Source organism: Theropithecus gelada, chromosome 19, assembly GCF_003255815.1.
Source record: "Theropithecus gelada isolate Dixy chromosome 19, Tgel_1.0, whole genome shotgun sequence".
Taxonomy (NCBI): Eukaryota; Metazoa; Chordata; class Mammalia; order Primates; family Cercopithecidae; genus Theropithecus; species Theropithecus gelada.
Genome location: NC_037687.1, coordinates 22292942 through 22305931, shown reverse-complemented (window position 1 = coordinate 22305931; position 12990 = coordinate 22292942). Strand labels below are relative to the sequence as shown.

The 12990-nt window shown below is 56.0% G+C and overlaps 1 protein-coding gene across 3 annotated transcripts in view; it reads right to left on the bottom strand.

Annotated features, from left to right (window-relative positions):
* Positions 1-12990, bottom strand: part of CLASRP (CLK4 associating serine/arginine rich protein) — a 34493-nt gene that overhangs the window by 3697 nt on the left and 17806 nt on the right. For all 3 annotated transcript variants that reach the window (XR_003116888.1, XM_025367604.1, XM_025367605.1), the window contains 8 exons: positions 11829-11913; positions 10431-10579; positions 8975-9071; positions 7563-7641; positions 7403-7476; positions 5844-5885; positions 3158-3373; positions 2755-3042 (listed from right to left, as the gene is read on the bottom strand). Coding sequence is in view for 2 of the 3 variants with exons in the window: in XM_025367604.1 (XP_025223389.1) it covers positions 2755-3042; positions 3158-3373; positions 5844-5885; positions 7403-7476; positions 7563-7641; positions 8975-9071; positions 10431-10579; positions 11829-11913 (1030 nt within the window). In the remaining variant the exon portion in view is untranslated. The remainder of the gene's footprint in view (positions 1-2754; positions 3043-3157; positions 3374-5843; positions 5886-7402; positions 7477-7562; positions 7642-8974; positions 9072-10430; positions 10580-11828; positions 11914-12990) is intronic.

Here is a 12990-nt window from a genome sequence, read left to right as displayed (position 1 = left end):
CTAGATACACTCAGCCTAAGGGCAGTCCTGCCATCATGAGCCCTGCCTGGCCCGTGTCACCTCTCCCTCACTAGATACCCACTTGCCAACTTCTCGGGAGGGGAGCTCTGGGAGGGATGGCTGGCTCCCCCTTTATGAGCCGTGTCCAGCTCAGGCACAATGGTGTTCCACGGTGACCTCATCTACACCCTCACCCACCTCCTCATCCTGCTTGTGTCCAGGGTCTTGACAGCAGTGGGGACCATCCCTTGTCCTCCACCATTCTCAGCACAGACCCACAAGTTCCAATCTGGGGATGTGGAACCCCATCCTCTCGCTGCTCCGGACACTCTCAGGCTGGCATGCAAGATGTGCCCAGGTCCCACCTGCCCTCCAAGTCTTTCTCCTGTCATTGCTCTGGGTAAGCTACAAGGAATATATGACCCGGAAGCCAATTCTGGGCCACACACTAACTCTGCTTGGGCTCTCTTTTTTTTTTTTTTTTTTTTTTTGAGATGGAGTCTGTCACCCAGGCTAGAGTGCAGTGGTACAACAGCTCGGCTCACCGCAACTTCTGCCTCCTGGGTTCAAGCAATTCTCCTGCCTCAGCCTCCCGAGTAGCTGAGATTACAGACGTGCACCACCATGCCCGGCTAATTTTTGAATGAAATTTTTATAAAATTAAAATTTGTTGTCATTATTAAGAAAACAAGGGCCAGGAGCGGTGGCTCACGCCTGTAATCCCAGCACTTTGGGAGGCCAAGGTGGGTGGATCACAAGGTCAGGAGTTCAAGACCAGCCCGGCCAACATAGTGAAACCCAGTCTCTACTAGAAATACAAAAATTAGCTGGGCGTGGTGGTGTGCGCCTGTAATTCCAGCTACTTGGGAGGCTGCGGCAGGAGAATCACTTGAACCCAAGAGGTGGAGGTTGCAGTGAGCCGAGATCGCGCCACTGCACTCCAGCCTGGGTAACACAGCAAGACTCTGTCTCAAAACAACGGAAAGGGCCGGGCGCGGTGGCTCAAGCCTGTAATCCCAGCACTTTGGGAGGCCGAGACGGGTGGATCATGAGGTCAGGAGATCGAGACCATCCTGGCTAACACGGTGAAACCCCGTCTCTACTAAAAAATACAAAAAACTAGCCGGGCGAGGTGGCGGGCGCCTGTAGCCCCAGCTACCCGGGAGGCTGAGGCAGGAGAATGGCATGAACCCGGGAGGTGGAGCTTGCAGTGAGCCGAGATCTGGCCACTGCACTCCAGCCTGGGTGACAGAGCAAGACTCCGTCTCAAAAAAAAAAAAACAAAAAAAAAACAAAAAAAACAAAGGAAAGAAAACAAGAGCTATCCTCTAAAAATCCAGACCCTCAACTTCTCCTGAGAACTAGAAAGACTAGGTGACACTAGACCTGCTGCTGAGCGGTCAACGCCCCCACTGGAGGGAACACGTGCTTGCCAGGTCAGCAGGATCTCTACCTGGCCCCTCTACTTTACCTGCCAGACCCTACAGGCAGCTGACATGGTGATCAGTGCTACAATAATGCAAGTAATGATGCTGACGATATTAACGGCACTTAGACAGCACCAGCCCTGTCCTAAACACCTTACATGGGTTTACCTGTTACACCTCTAACAGCCCAGAGAAGCGGATGCTATTATTGCAATTTTACAGAAGCAGAGGCCCAGGGACTCTACACTTGGGCAGGTGCCCTGCAGGCTATGCTCCCACCGACCCAGCGTCGCTGCCCTTCCAAGAGCAGTCCTGACCCCAACAGGCAAGGAGACCGGAAGGGGGTGGACCAGTCTCCAGGTGACTTTTATTTTCTAAACCATCCCTAGAGCTGGCCTCTCTCATCGTGTGTTCTCCAAAATGAAATGTCTTTTTTTTTGCCTTGAGACGCAGTCTCATTCTGTAGCCCAAGTTGGGGTGCAGTGGCACAATCTTAGCTCACTGCAACCTCCGCTTGCGGGGTTCAAGCAATTCTTGTGCCTCAGCCTCCTACATAGCTGGGACTACAGGCGCACGCCACCATGCCCAGCTATTTTTTTTTTTTTTTTTGAGACGGAGTCTCACTCTGTCACCAGGCTGAAGTGCAGTAGCACGATCTCAGCTCATTGCAACCTCTGCTTCCTGGGTTCAAAGTTCTGGGATTACAGGCGTGAAACACCGCGCCTAGCCTAATTTTTTCTATTTTAGTAGAGACGGGTTTTCACCATGTTGCCCAGGGTGGTCTCGAACTCCTGAGCTCAGGAGATCTGTCTGCCTCAGCCTCCCAAAGTGCTGGGATTACAGGTGTGAGCCACCGCGCCAGGCCAATGAGCTGTCTTGATTTTTTCCACCCGCTTCCCCACCCGCTCCTGGCCACACAGGAACGCACCCCCACCAAGGGGTTTCCCAGCCCTCAAGACCTGGACCCGTCCCTTCAAGCTACAGAATACCCTGGAGCGTCCATGCGCTTCTATTCCCCTCGACCTGGAACCCCTGACAGCAAAGACAGTCTCCTGAGGAGAGAGAGAGATGCAGTCTCCTCTCTACACCCTGCTGTGGAAAACGGGCTGGGCTCCACCTCCACTGCCACCACGATGCGTACGCAAACACCCATGCCTTGCCCTTTCCAACCAAGGGCTTCCTGCCGAAGAGCAGTGGCCTGTGCCTGTCACCTCAGATGGGGTGTTCTCTGAGCCAGGTGGCCAGGTTTCCTCCCTCTGAGCACCTTCTCCCCAAGTTCGAAGCCCGCGCCCCCCAGCCTCTCCCGCCCACGCCCAGCCGCACATACCTGCTTCTGCGCCGGGGCCCGTAACCACCACGCCGGGCGGGCGAGCGGGAGTAGCGGTGTCCGTCTCGGGAGCCCCCACCTGAGTGCCGGCGGCCACGGCTACGGGACCGGGAGTAGCGCCGGGAGCGGGAACGGGAGCGGGACCAGGAGCGGGACCGGGAGCGCGCGTGGCGGCCGGAACGGTAGTAGCCCCCGCCACGGCGTGAGCGGGAGCTGGAGCGAGAGCTGGAGCGGGAGCTGGAGGTCCTCGAGGCGGAAGAGGAGGAGGAGGAGGAGGAGGAGCGGCGGCTGCAGGCGGGGCACGGAGGGCCGGTCAGCGCAGGCCTGAGCCGCGGCCCCCCTCTGCCCCGGGTCCCCCCCATGGTGACCGGGGCGTAGGGCGGGCGGCGTGAGCGTTACCGACCGGGCGCTGGCATTACGTCCTGGGGCGGGGCCGCCAGGCTGGGGAGGTGCGGGGGGCTTCCCTGTGGCGACCCCTGATGCGGCTGCGGCAGCAGCAGCTGCGGCTGCCTCCTCATCGCTGCCTCCAAAACTGGTGATGAACGTGATCTTCTCCTCGCGGCCCGGGGTCGGGGAGCGGGAGCGGGAGCGGGACTCCGAGCTGGACTCTGACGGTGACCTACGGGTAGGGAGGAGGAGGCTCACTAGCCCAGGTTCCCGGAGCCTCTCCGGGAACAGCACACACAGCAGAGCAACAGCAGCGCCAGCGTGGGCCAGAGCGACCCGGGAAGCCAGGCGGGTGGATGGAGCCTGGAGGGCACTGAAGACCCAGCTCTGGACAAGGACTTGACTCACAACCATGCAGCCTTTGCTAAATAACCAGGAAGGACAATGACAGACAACTGCTCTGATTTTATGTGGCTATGAAAAATGGATGAGCAGGCCAGGCGTGGTGGCTCACACCTGTAATCCCAGCATTCTCGGAGGCCCAGGCAGGCGGATCACTTGAGACCAGGAGTTTGAGACCAGCCCGGCCAACAAGGTGAAACCCCGTCTCTACAAAAAACACAAAAAAATTAGCCGGGCATGGTGGCACGCACCTGTAATTCCAGCTACTCAGGAGGCTGAGGGCACGATAACTGCTTGAACCTGGGAGGCAGAGGTTGCAGTGAGTCCAGATCACACTACTGCCCACCAGCCTGGGCAACACAGCGAGACTCCGTCCCCCCTCAAAAAAAAAGATAAGCAGATCTCTGCACAAAACACAGAAAAGTTTTACTCAAAAGAAACATGGATAATCTGGGAGGAAAAAGCGAGTTCTAAAACACTGAGTGTGGTGCAATTCCATTTTAGTAAAATAAAAAAAGTGGCCAGGTGTGGTGGCTCACGCCTGTAATCCCAGCACTTTGGGAAGCCCAGGTGGGAGGACTGCTTGAGACCAGGAGTTCAAAACCAGCCTGGTCAGACCCTATCTCAATTTTTTTTAAGAAAAAAAAAAAAAAGTTTTTTAATACATAAAATTTTAAAAATAAAAAGAAGGTACCTGATATCCAACACTCCCATGTATGGAGCACTAACCTACACCTTTTATTTCCCCAGAAGCCATTCACACCTTATCTAATCTCGACCCACAGCCCCATGAGGAAGATCCCATTCCCACCCCCATTCCAAAGAGGGAACTGGGCTTCAGAGAGCTATAGAGCTTGGATGAGGGGGACTGGGATCACACTGAGCTTGGTCCCTCTCAAAATCCCTGCTCCAATCACTCTTTCACCCACGAGACAAGCACCTGTGCCCAGCGGTGCTACTGAGTGCCCGTTATTTCCCACTGGCCACTTCTGGAAATTGAGATTAAAGTGACTTGATTTCTCAGTCACACTGTTTTGCCATATTTGATCATTTTTTACCATAAGACTGCGTTGTATTTAAATCAGAAAAATAGGGCCGGGCACGGTGGCTCAAGCCTGTAATCCCAGCACGTTGGGAGGCCGAGACGGGCGGATCACGAGGTCAGGAGATCGAGACCACCCTGGCTAACACGGTGAAACCCCATCTCTACTAAAAAATACAAAAAACTAGCCGGGCGAGGTGGCAGGCGCCTGTAGTCCCAGCTACTTGGGAGGCTGAGGCAGGAGAATGGCGTAAACCTGGGAGGTGGAGCTTGCAGTGAGCCGACTTCACGCCACTGCACTCTAGCCTGGGTGACAGAGCAAGACTCCGTCTCAAAAAAAAAAAAAATTTAAAAATAAATAAATAAATAAATCAGAAAAATAAAATAAAGAAGCTTCAAAATATAAAGAAAATTTTATTGGCCGGGCGCGGGGCTCACGCCTGTAATCCCAGCACTTTGGGAGGCCGAGACGGGCGGATCACGAGGTCAGGAGATCGAGACCACCCTGGCTAACACGGTGAAACCCCATCTCTACTAAAAAATACAAAAAACTAGCCGGGCGAGGTGGCAGGCGCCTGTAGTCCCAGCTACTTGGGAGGCTGAGGCAGGAGAATGGCGTAAACCTGGGACGTGGAGCTTGCAGTGAGCCGACTTCGCGCCACTGCACTCTAGCCTGGGTGACAGAGCAAGACTCCGTCTCAAAAAAAAAAAAATTTAAAAATAAATAAATAAATAAATCAGAAAAATAAAATAAAGAAGCTTCAAAATATAAAGAAAATTTTATTGGCCGGGCGCGGGGCTCACGCTTGTAATCCCAGTACTTTGGGAGGCCGAGGCGGGCAGATCACGAGGTCAGGAGATCGAGACCATCCTGGCTAACAACACGGTGAAACCCCGTCTCTACTAAAAGTACAAAAAATTAGCTGGGCCTGGTGGCGGGCACCTGTAGTCCCAGAGAATGGTGTGAACCCGGGAGGCGGAGCTTGCAGTGAGTCGAGATCGGGCCACTGCACTCCAGCCTGGGTGACAGAGCGAGACTCCATCTCAAAAAAAAAAAAAAAAGCAAAATTTTATTTAAAACTGGGAAAACAAGACAGTGATCTGGAAAACACAAAAATGATTTAGACCCAGAACATATCATGCAGTCTGTGGTCTTGGGGTGGCCTAGTAGGGTGAACCTCCCATTCCCTCCTCAGCGCCCCTGTCCCCATCAGGGAGCTCCCTGTCTGCTACTCCCTGGTCCTCCGGAGGAACTTACCGCTTATAGGGGTCATAGGTGGGGCTGTCTCGGCGGGCATAGCTAGAGAGAAGAATGGGGTGGGACAAGTTGGGGCTTAAGATCTCAGTGGCCATGAATTTGGGATAAGTCCCCCAACCTGAGGACCCAAAGCTAGGCACCTGGCACAGTGAGGGGGCTGCTGACCAGGTTGGGGGCCTTCCCTTGATTCCTCCACCCACCCCCACCTCAGATCTGTCCAAAGCATGAACTTAGGCCCCACCCCACAATGTCCTAGACCCATGATGACTCTGAGGAACTTGGACTTCAGCAACCCTGGTTCTGCTTGGCCTCCTGACCCTAGAATGAAAGCATCCCTCCTCCCAATCCTCGTCTCTGGCTCTCACTGGGTCTGGGTTTACTAATGATGATGATGATAAGATAAAAATAGGCTGGGTGCGGTGGCTCACACCTGTAATCCCAGCACTTTGAGAGGCTGAAGTGGGAGGATCACTTGAACCCAGGAGTTTGAGACCAGCCTGGGCAACATAGCAAGACCCCATCTCTACAAAGCATATTTTATTTTAATTAGCTGGGAGTGGTGATGCATGCCAGTAATCTCAGCTACTAAGGAGACTGAGGTAGGAGGCTCGCCTGAGCCTAGGAATTTGAGGCTGCAGTAAGTCGTGATTGCACCACTGCACTCCAGCCTGGGTGATGGAACAAGACCCTGTCTCTGGAAAAAAACAGAAGAGAAAGACTATCACAGCTGAGGAAACTGAAGCCCAGAGAGGTGACGTCACTTGTCCAGCATCATGCAGCTCATAAAGGAGGAAACGGGGATCCACACCCAGGCCCTACAGCCACCCAGCCTGGGCTTTCCTGCACTACCCTCTATGTGCCTCTGTGCCACCACTGACAGCAGTGACAACTCATGCTATTCTTTAAGGAATGTTTCGTACACCAACCCCTGAACCTACAAGTCGTTTAAGCCTTACAGGAACTCTCAATCACTCTCCTTTAAGAGATGTGGCAAAAAGAGGCATGGGTTTGCACCGGGCCTCTCCTCAAGGCCTCCTGACCCAGGCTGGGCTCTCTGCTCCAAGCCAGACTGCCTCATCTAAACCTGTCCCAAGACCTCCCTGTGGGGACTGCCCCAGCCCTCTCTCATGGTAGGTGATAATGCTTCATTTTCCAAAGGAAGAAACTGAAGCTCAGAGGGTTCAGGAAGTCACTTGTCCAAACTCCAACACAGGAAACAGCCAAGCAGCAGAACTGAGTGAGAGTCCAGGGCAAAGCCTGTGCCCTCTATTCCTCCGCCGCCCTGGTGACAGCCTCATGCCGCCTGTGCATAGGCTCCTGGGAGTCTGGCAAGGGCCCCCAGTCCAGCAGGGTGAGGGGAGCGGCTGGCAAGGAAAGGAGTCCACATGGCCCTCAAGGCCGTTCCTACCTCTAAACCTTCATGCAGGCCATGCATCGCCCCACTAGAAAGACTCTTTCCTCAAGTCAAATGCCTGCCTCCAAAGAGCCTTCTCAGGCCCTAAGCCCCCGCTCCCGTCCCCCAGATGCCAGCAGGGTGGGGGTTCAGGGAGAAGCCCTACCTGGGTGGGCTGATCTTGCGACCCCTCAGCCGCTTCTCCCGAAACTCTCTCCGCTGGCGTCGAGAGCGGCGTCCCTGGAGTAGGGTGGGTGCCAGACTGGTGACGGGGTGCCCTCCCTGTGACACAACCCTGTCGCCTTCCACTCTAGCCCAGACCTCACCGAGTACATGGCCTTCTCCTCCTCAAGGGCCTTGGCGTGCTTGATGGCCTCTGCCTCCTCCTTATCTTTCCGGAGCATCCTATAGAGGGGGGTGAGAATTAGGGTGGAGGAGGGGGCACGCCACAGGACAAGGAGGACACAGGCTGGGTCATCAGAGAAAGTGAGGGACTCGAGTCACCCCACACCAGCCTGAGGTGTCTTTCATTCAGTGCCACTTATTAAGCACCCTCTGTGTGCCAGGTCCTATCTTAGGCATCAAGAACTCAGCACTAAAAAAACCAGAAATCCAGGCCGGGCGCGGTGCCTCAAGCCTGTAATCCCAGCACTTTGGGAGGCCGAGATGGGCGGATCACGAGGTCAGGAGATCGAGACCATCCTGGCTAATACGGTGAAACCCCGTCTCTACTAAGAAATACAAAAAATAGCCGGGCGAGGTGGCGGGCGCCTGTAGTCCCAGCTACCCGGGAGGCTGAGGCCGGAGAATGGCGTGAACCCAGGAGGCGGAGCTTGCAGTGAGCTGAGATCCGGCCACTGCACTCCAGCCTGGGCTACAGAGCGAGACTCCATCTCAAAAAAAAAAAAAAAAAAAAAAACCAGAAATCCTCACCTGCACGGGCTTACATTCTAGGGGAGAAGACAATGAGCAAGGGAATAAAACACATGGTCCATTAGATGTTAGAGCAAAGGCAGAGGAAGCTGCATTTTTCAAGAGGAAGCTCACGGAAGCCACACAGAACGGGGTATCTAGAGAGAAACCTGGGGGAGCAAGCTGCAGACGCCCGAAGCGAACAGCAGAGTGGCCCAGGTGCTGGGCCAGGCCTCTGCACTTGAGGAGCAAGGAGGCCATGGAGGCTGGGCAGGGGGGATGGGGGCAGTCAAGAGGACCAGATGGGTAAGACCTTTCAGCCATGGTGAGGACACTGGATGTGCCTGAGGGAGGTGGGAGCCACAAAGGGCTCTGGGCAGAGGGTGCCATGCTCAGGCTCTGCTTTGGGTTCACTGCCCAGTGAGCTGGGACAATTCTGTGTGGTCTTATGAGCTCAGCAGGGGGTATGGCTCAGGGTAGAGGTCCAACCAGCAACTGCCAGAATAAATGACCAGGGAATGAGGCCTCTCCACTAGAGGGTGCTGTCCCCCAGCCTAGGAATCCCCTGAGCTTCAAAGAGTCAGATTCGCCCCAGGTCACACTAAGTAGGGCAGGCTGGGTGATTTGGGTGCAGCCTGTTCCTGCACAGATGAAGTGGGGCCACGACCACCATAGGCTCAGGGACCTGCATGTGTAAAGTCCTGGGCCGAGGGTCAGGCACACAAATGCTCACAAACAGGATGGCTGTCATCAGTATCGGGAGTAACAGTGAGATGCCAGGGTGGGGCCCATAGAATGGGGAGGAGTGTCAGCAGGCAGGCCTCACCTGACGAAGTCGCCGTCGGCCATGCCGTAAGTCGTGGCCTGTTTGTTGAGATCTGCCACCTGCTCCTGGTTCAGTTCATCCACGTCCACCTCCACGTCTGCACCAAGAGAAAGGCTGTCAGGAGCCACGGCCGAGCGAGAGGACAGGGGAGAAGGGGCAGTGCTCCAGGAGGTGGGGGTGATGGGGCGCCTGCCAGACTGAAGCACTCTTCAGGAAGGGATGGCATCAAGTATGGCTCATCTTGGCATCCCCAAGCTCGCACAGGGCTTGGCCAGAGGTGAGCACAACACACGGTGGACAGAGGCAGCTGGGGGACGGGGCTTGGAAGGGGCAGATGAACGGAGGGAGGGAAAGAAGAAGGGAGAGATGGATGAATGGGTGGAGGGACGGATGAAGGGATGCAGGGATGGATGGAGGGCAGGAGGGATGGAGGGATGAATGGAATAGAGGCAGGGAAGGAAGGAAGGAGGGATGGGTGGATGGAGGGAGGGAGGAATGGATGAGACGTGTGGCGGGGTTGACGTGGGAGGGAGGACTGAATAGGGTCAGAGAGATGGCGGCTGAAGATCATGGTGGGTGGCAGGCAGGGTACGGGTCACAGGTGTTTGGAAGCAGGGCGTGTGATGAGCCAGCGGAAGGAGGGCTGGGCAGAGGTCAATGTGTGGCTCTACAGAGTGTGAATGAAGAGCCAGCTGCTAGTCTGAGCACAGTGGCTCATGCCTGTAATCTCAGCACTTTGGGTGGCCGAGGCAAGTGGATCATGAGGTCAGGAGTTCAAGACCAGCCTGACCAATGTAGCGAAACCCTGTCTCTACTAAAAGTACAAAAATTAGCTGGGCATGGTGGCATGTGCCTGTAGTCCCAACTACTTGGGAAGCTGAAGCAGGAGAATCGCTTGAACCCAGGAGGTGGAGGTCACAGTGAGCCAAGAACACACCACTGCACTCCAGCCGGGGTGACAGAGCAGAACTCCATCCCAAAAAAATAAATAATAAATAGAAAAATAAAAAGAGCCGGCTGCTGGAGTGAGAGCCAGGATGAGTAAAGCGGAGAGACTCGGGGGTGGTTTGATCAGTGGGAATCCAGAGGGGGAGGTGAATGGCAGAGAGGGGGAGGGTGAACAGATGCCTGGAGGATGGGGGCTGGCTCTGTAAGAGGATGAACACTTGTTTTCCAGAGGAGGGAAGAGAGCAGGGGAGAGGGGCAGAGGCACAGAGAGGCCGGCCCAAGTGGAGAAGAATGGAGCCAACACCTAGGAGGGGAAAAGATCATAGAAACAGCACCCTAGAAATGAGAGATGAGTGAGACAGGGGTGGCAGGAGGCTGGCGTACCCTGGGGCGGGGGAGGGAGAGCGACACAGCTCATAAGCACGGGGTGCCCCAAAGAGGGTGAGGGACGAGACACAGAAACGATGCCCAGGGACTGTGGGTGGGGAGGACAGAGAGGGGACCCCACCGATGTCGGGGATGACCTCATCTTCATCCGAGTTGCTCTCCTCCTCGGCTGCTGACTCCTCCTCCTCTGGCTTTTCTGCCGCCTTCTCCACCTCAGCCACCGTGCTGTCCTCGTAGGTATAACCAATGGAAGCCTTCTTCTCTGCCAGCCTGGGAAAGGGGAGCCGCTGAGCCAGGGCCGTGCCTGGCGGAGAGGAGGGCCCCAGGCTGGCCCCACACACCAGCTTCTCGAGTGCCACGGCCCCCTCCCCTCAGGCTGTCCCTCGGCCTAGGTCCCTCTGCTCCTGCCCACACCCAGCTCCTCCCTCTTCCTCCACATCTCAGCTCCAGGGCCCCACCTGCCAAGAAGTCCTTGACTGGCACCTAGGGTGGGTCGGCACTGTCCTGAGCTCCCCAGCCCTGCCTTCCTTGGGTCATCTCTGTTGGGGAAGGTCTGTCTCCCGCCTAGACCGTAAGTCGCACGAGGGCACAGCCCAGAGTCCTCCTGAGCAGTCAGGTGCCCCAGCTTTGCCCTGAACAGAGCAGTGCCTGAGGGGCCTGAGCAGGACCCTGAGGCTGGGGCCTTGGACGAGGGCTGAAGTCTCCAAGAAGTATCCAGGACAGTCCCATGGGACCCCTCCCAGTGGAGGAAGGCGGCAAGCAGTCAGGGGGAGCAGGAGGGAAGGCGTCACTGAGGGAGCCGCCCAGTCCCGAGCCAGGGCTCCAGTCTACCGTGCACGTCCCGAGCCAGGGCTCCAGTCTACCGTGCACCGGGGCAACAGCAGCTGGCCTGGAGAAGAGCTAAGCCCTGCAGAGGGAATGGCATGTGTGAGGGTAGGGGCCTGTGCTCATCAGACCGAGGTGGAGAAGAGAGAAGTGAGACTGCCTGGCCGCTGCTCCTCAGAGGCAGCTGCTCCAGGATAAGGCCCGGGTCTCCCCAGCCACTCCTTGAGGGACGCAGCTTTGAGAAGCCTCTCTCCAGAGTGACAGTGAGGGCTGATTGCAAGCTCACTACACGGCAGGTGCTAGGACAGGTACTTCACAAGCTCTGTCTCCTGCATGCCTCCCAACTCCAGGCAGCGGGGCCTCCTGCCAGCCCCATTTTACAGGGAAGCACAGCAAGGCTCAGAGAATTCCCACTCAGGGTCTCACAGCCAGGACTCAAACCCAGGGCTGTCTGACCACAGGGACTGCACCTCCCACCACTCCCCAAGCTGAAAATGCAACGCAGAGCCGTCGGCAAGCCCTGGTACCCTGACAGGGCTTCTTCCTCTACACAGTTATTAAGTGAGCACTATGTGCTGAACACCATCCTTGGTTCTGGGGAGACCCTGGTGGACAGGATGGAAGAGGCCATGCCTGCCTGGGGCTCCCAGCCCTCCTGCCTCCTCAACCCCCTGCACCCCAGACCCCAACTCACTTCTTCTTCTCATCTTCACTGGGTCTCTGGAGGCCTCCGTACAACTCGTCAATGTAGATCTGGTACAGGCACTGCTCCTCTGAGACTGCAGCAAACAAGAGACTCTGGGTCAGAGTGGGTTGGGGACACTAGGAATTCAGTGCGAGAACATCAGAGTGCGGTGAAGCAGGAAGACAGGTGCAACCCCAGTGCACCTTGGGGCAATCGCCACTTCCAGATAATCAAACTGTGTCTGGTGGGACACAAGCAACTGCAGCAGAGCCTTGGACACACCACTCACTGGACACACGACCTTGGTCAAGTGACAGCACATCTGTGCCTCGGTTTCCTTTTCCGTAAAATGGGACCACAGGCAGAGTGAGTGCCTAGCCTGGTACTTGGACACTCTACCACCATTCTAATTGTTTCTGGAGGCCTCTGGCTGGACCCTTCAGAACCAAAACCTGCTCCTGAGCGCCACACGCCACTGACTGCACAGGTCACTCCACTGCAAGCCTCTCCGTGACTCGTTTTAACACCCAGCTTAGAGGACTCAACAATGTACCAGAGCCTTCCTGATCTTCCCTGCAGTGAGACACGTGTGCCTGACTTGCTGTGGGACCGTGGGTGGTGAGTCCCCTTCCCTCCTTCCCTCCCTGGGCCTCAGTTTTGTCTGTATTTTTTTGAGATGGAGTTTCGTTCTTGTAGCCCAGGCTGGAGTGCAATGGTGCGATCTTGCTCACCGCAACCTCCGCCTTCCGGGTTCAAGCGATTCTCCTGCCTCAGCCTCCCAAGTAGCTGGGATTACAGGCATGTGCCACCACACCCAGCTAATTTTGTATTTTTAGTATAGATAGGGTTTCTCCATGTTGGTCAGGCTGGTCTCGAACTCCCAACCTCAGGTGATCCACCACCTCGACCTCCCAAAGTGCTGGAATTAGAGGTATGAGTCACTGTGCCCGGCTGGCCTGAGTTTTTCTATCTGGAACAAGAGGTGGGTGGGCTGGCGGGCCAGAAGGGGATGTAGCACGGCCCTTCCTTGCTCTAGCAGATACTCCATTTCTACTTGTTGTCTCCAAAGCCCAGGAGGGGCCCCGCTGACCCTGCCTTGCACAAGCTCCCTCGCTCTCCCTGCTCCGGTCACACGGGCCTTCTCTTTGCCCCTCCAGTGTGCCCATAGTCC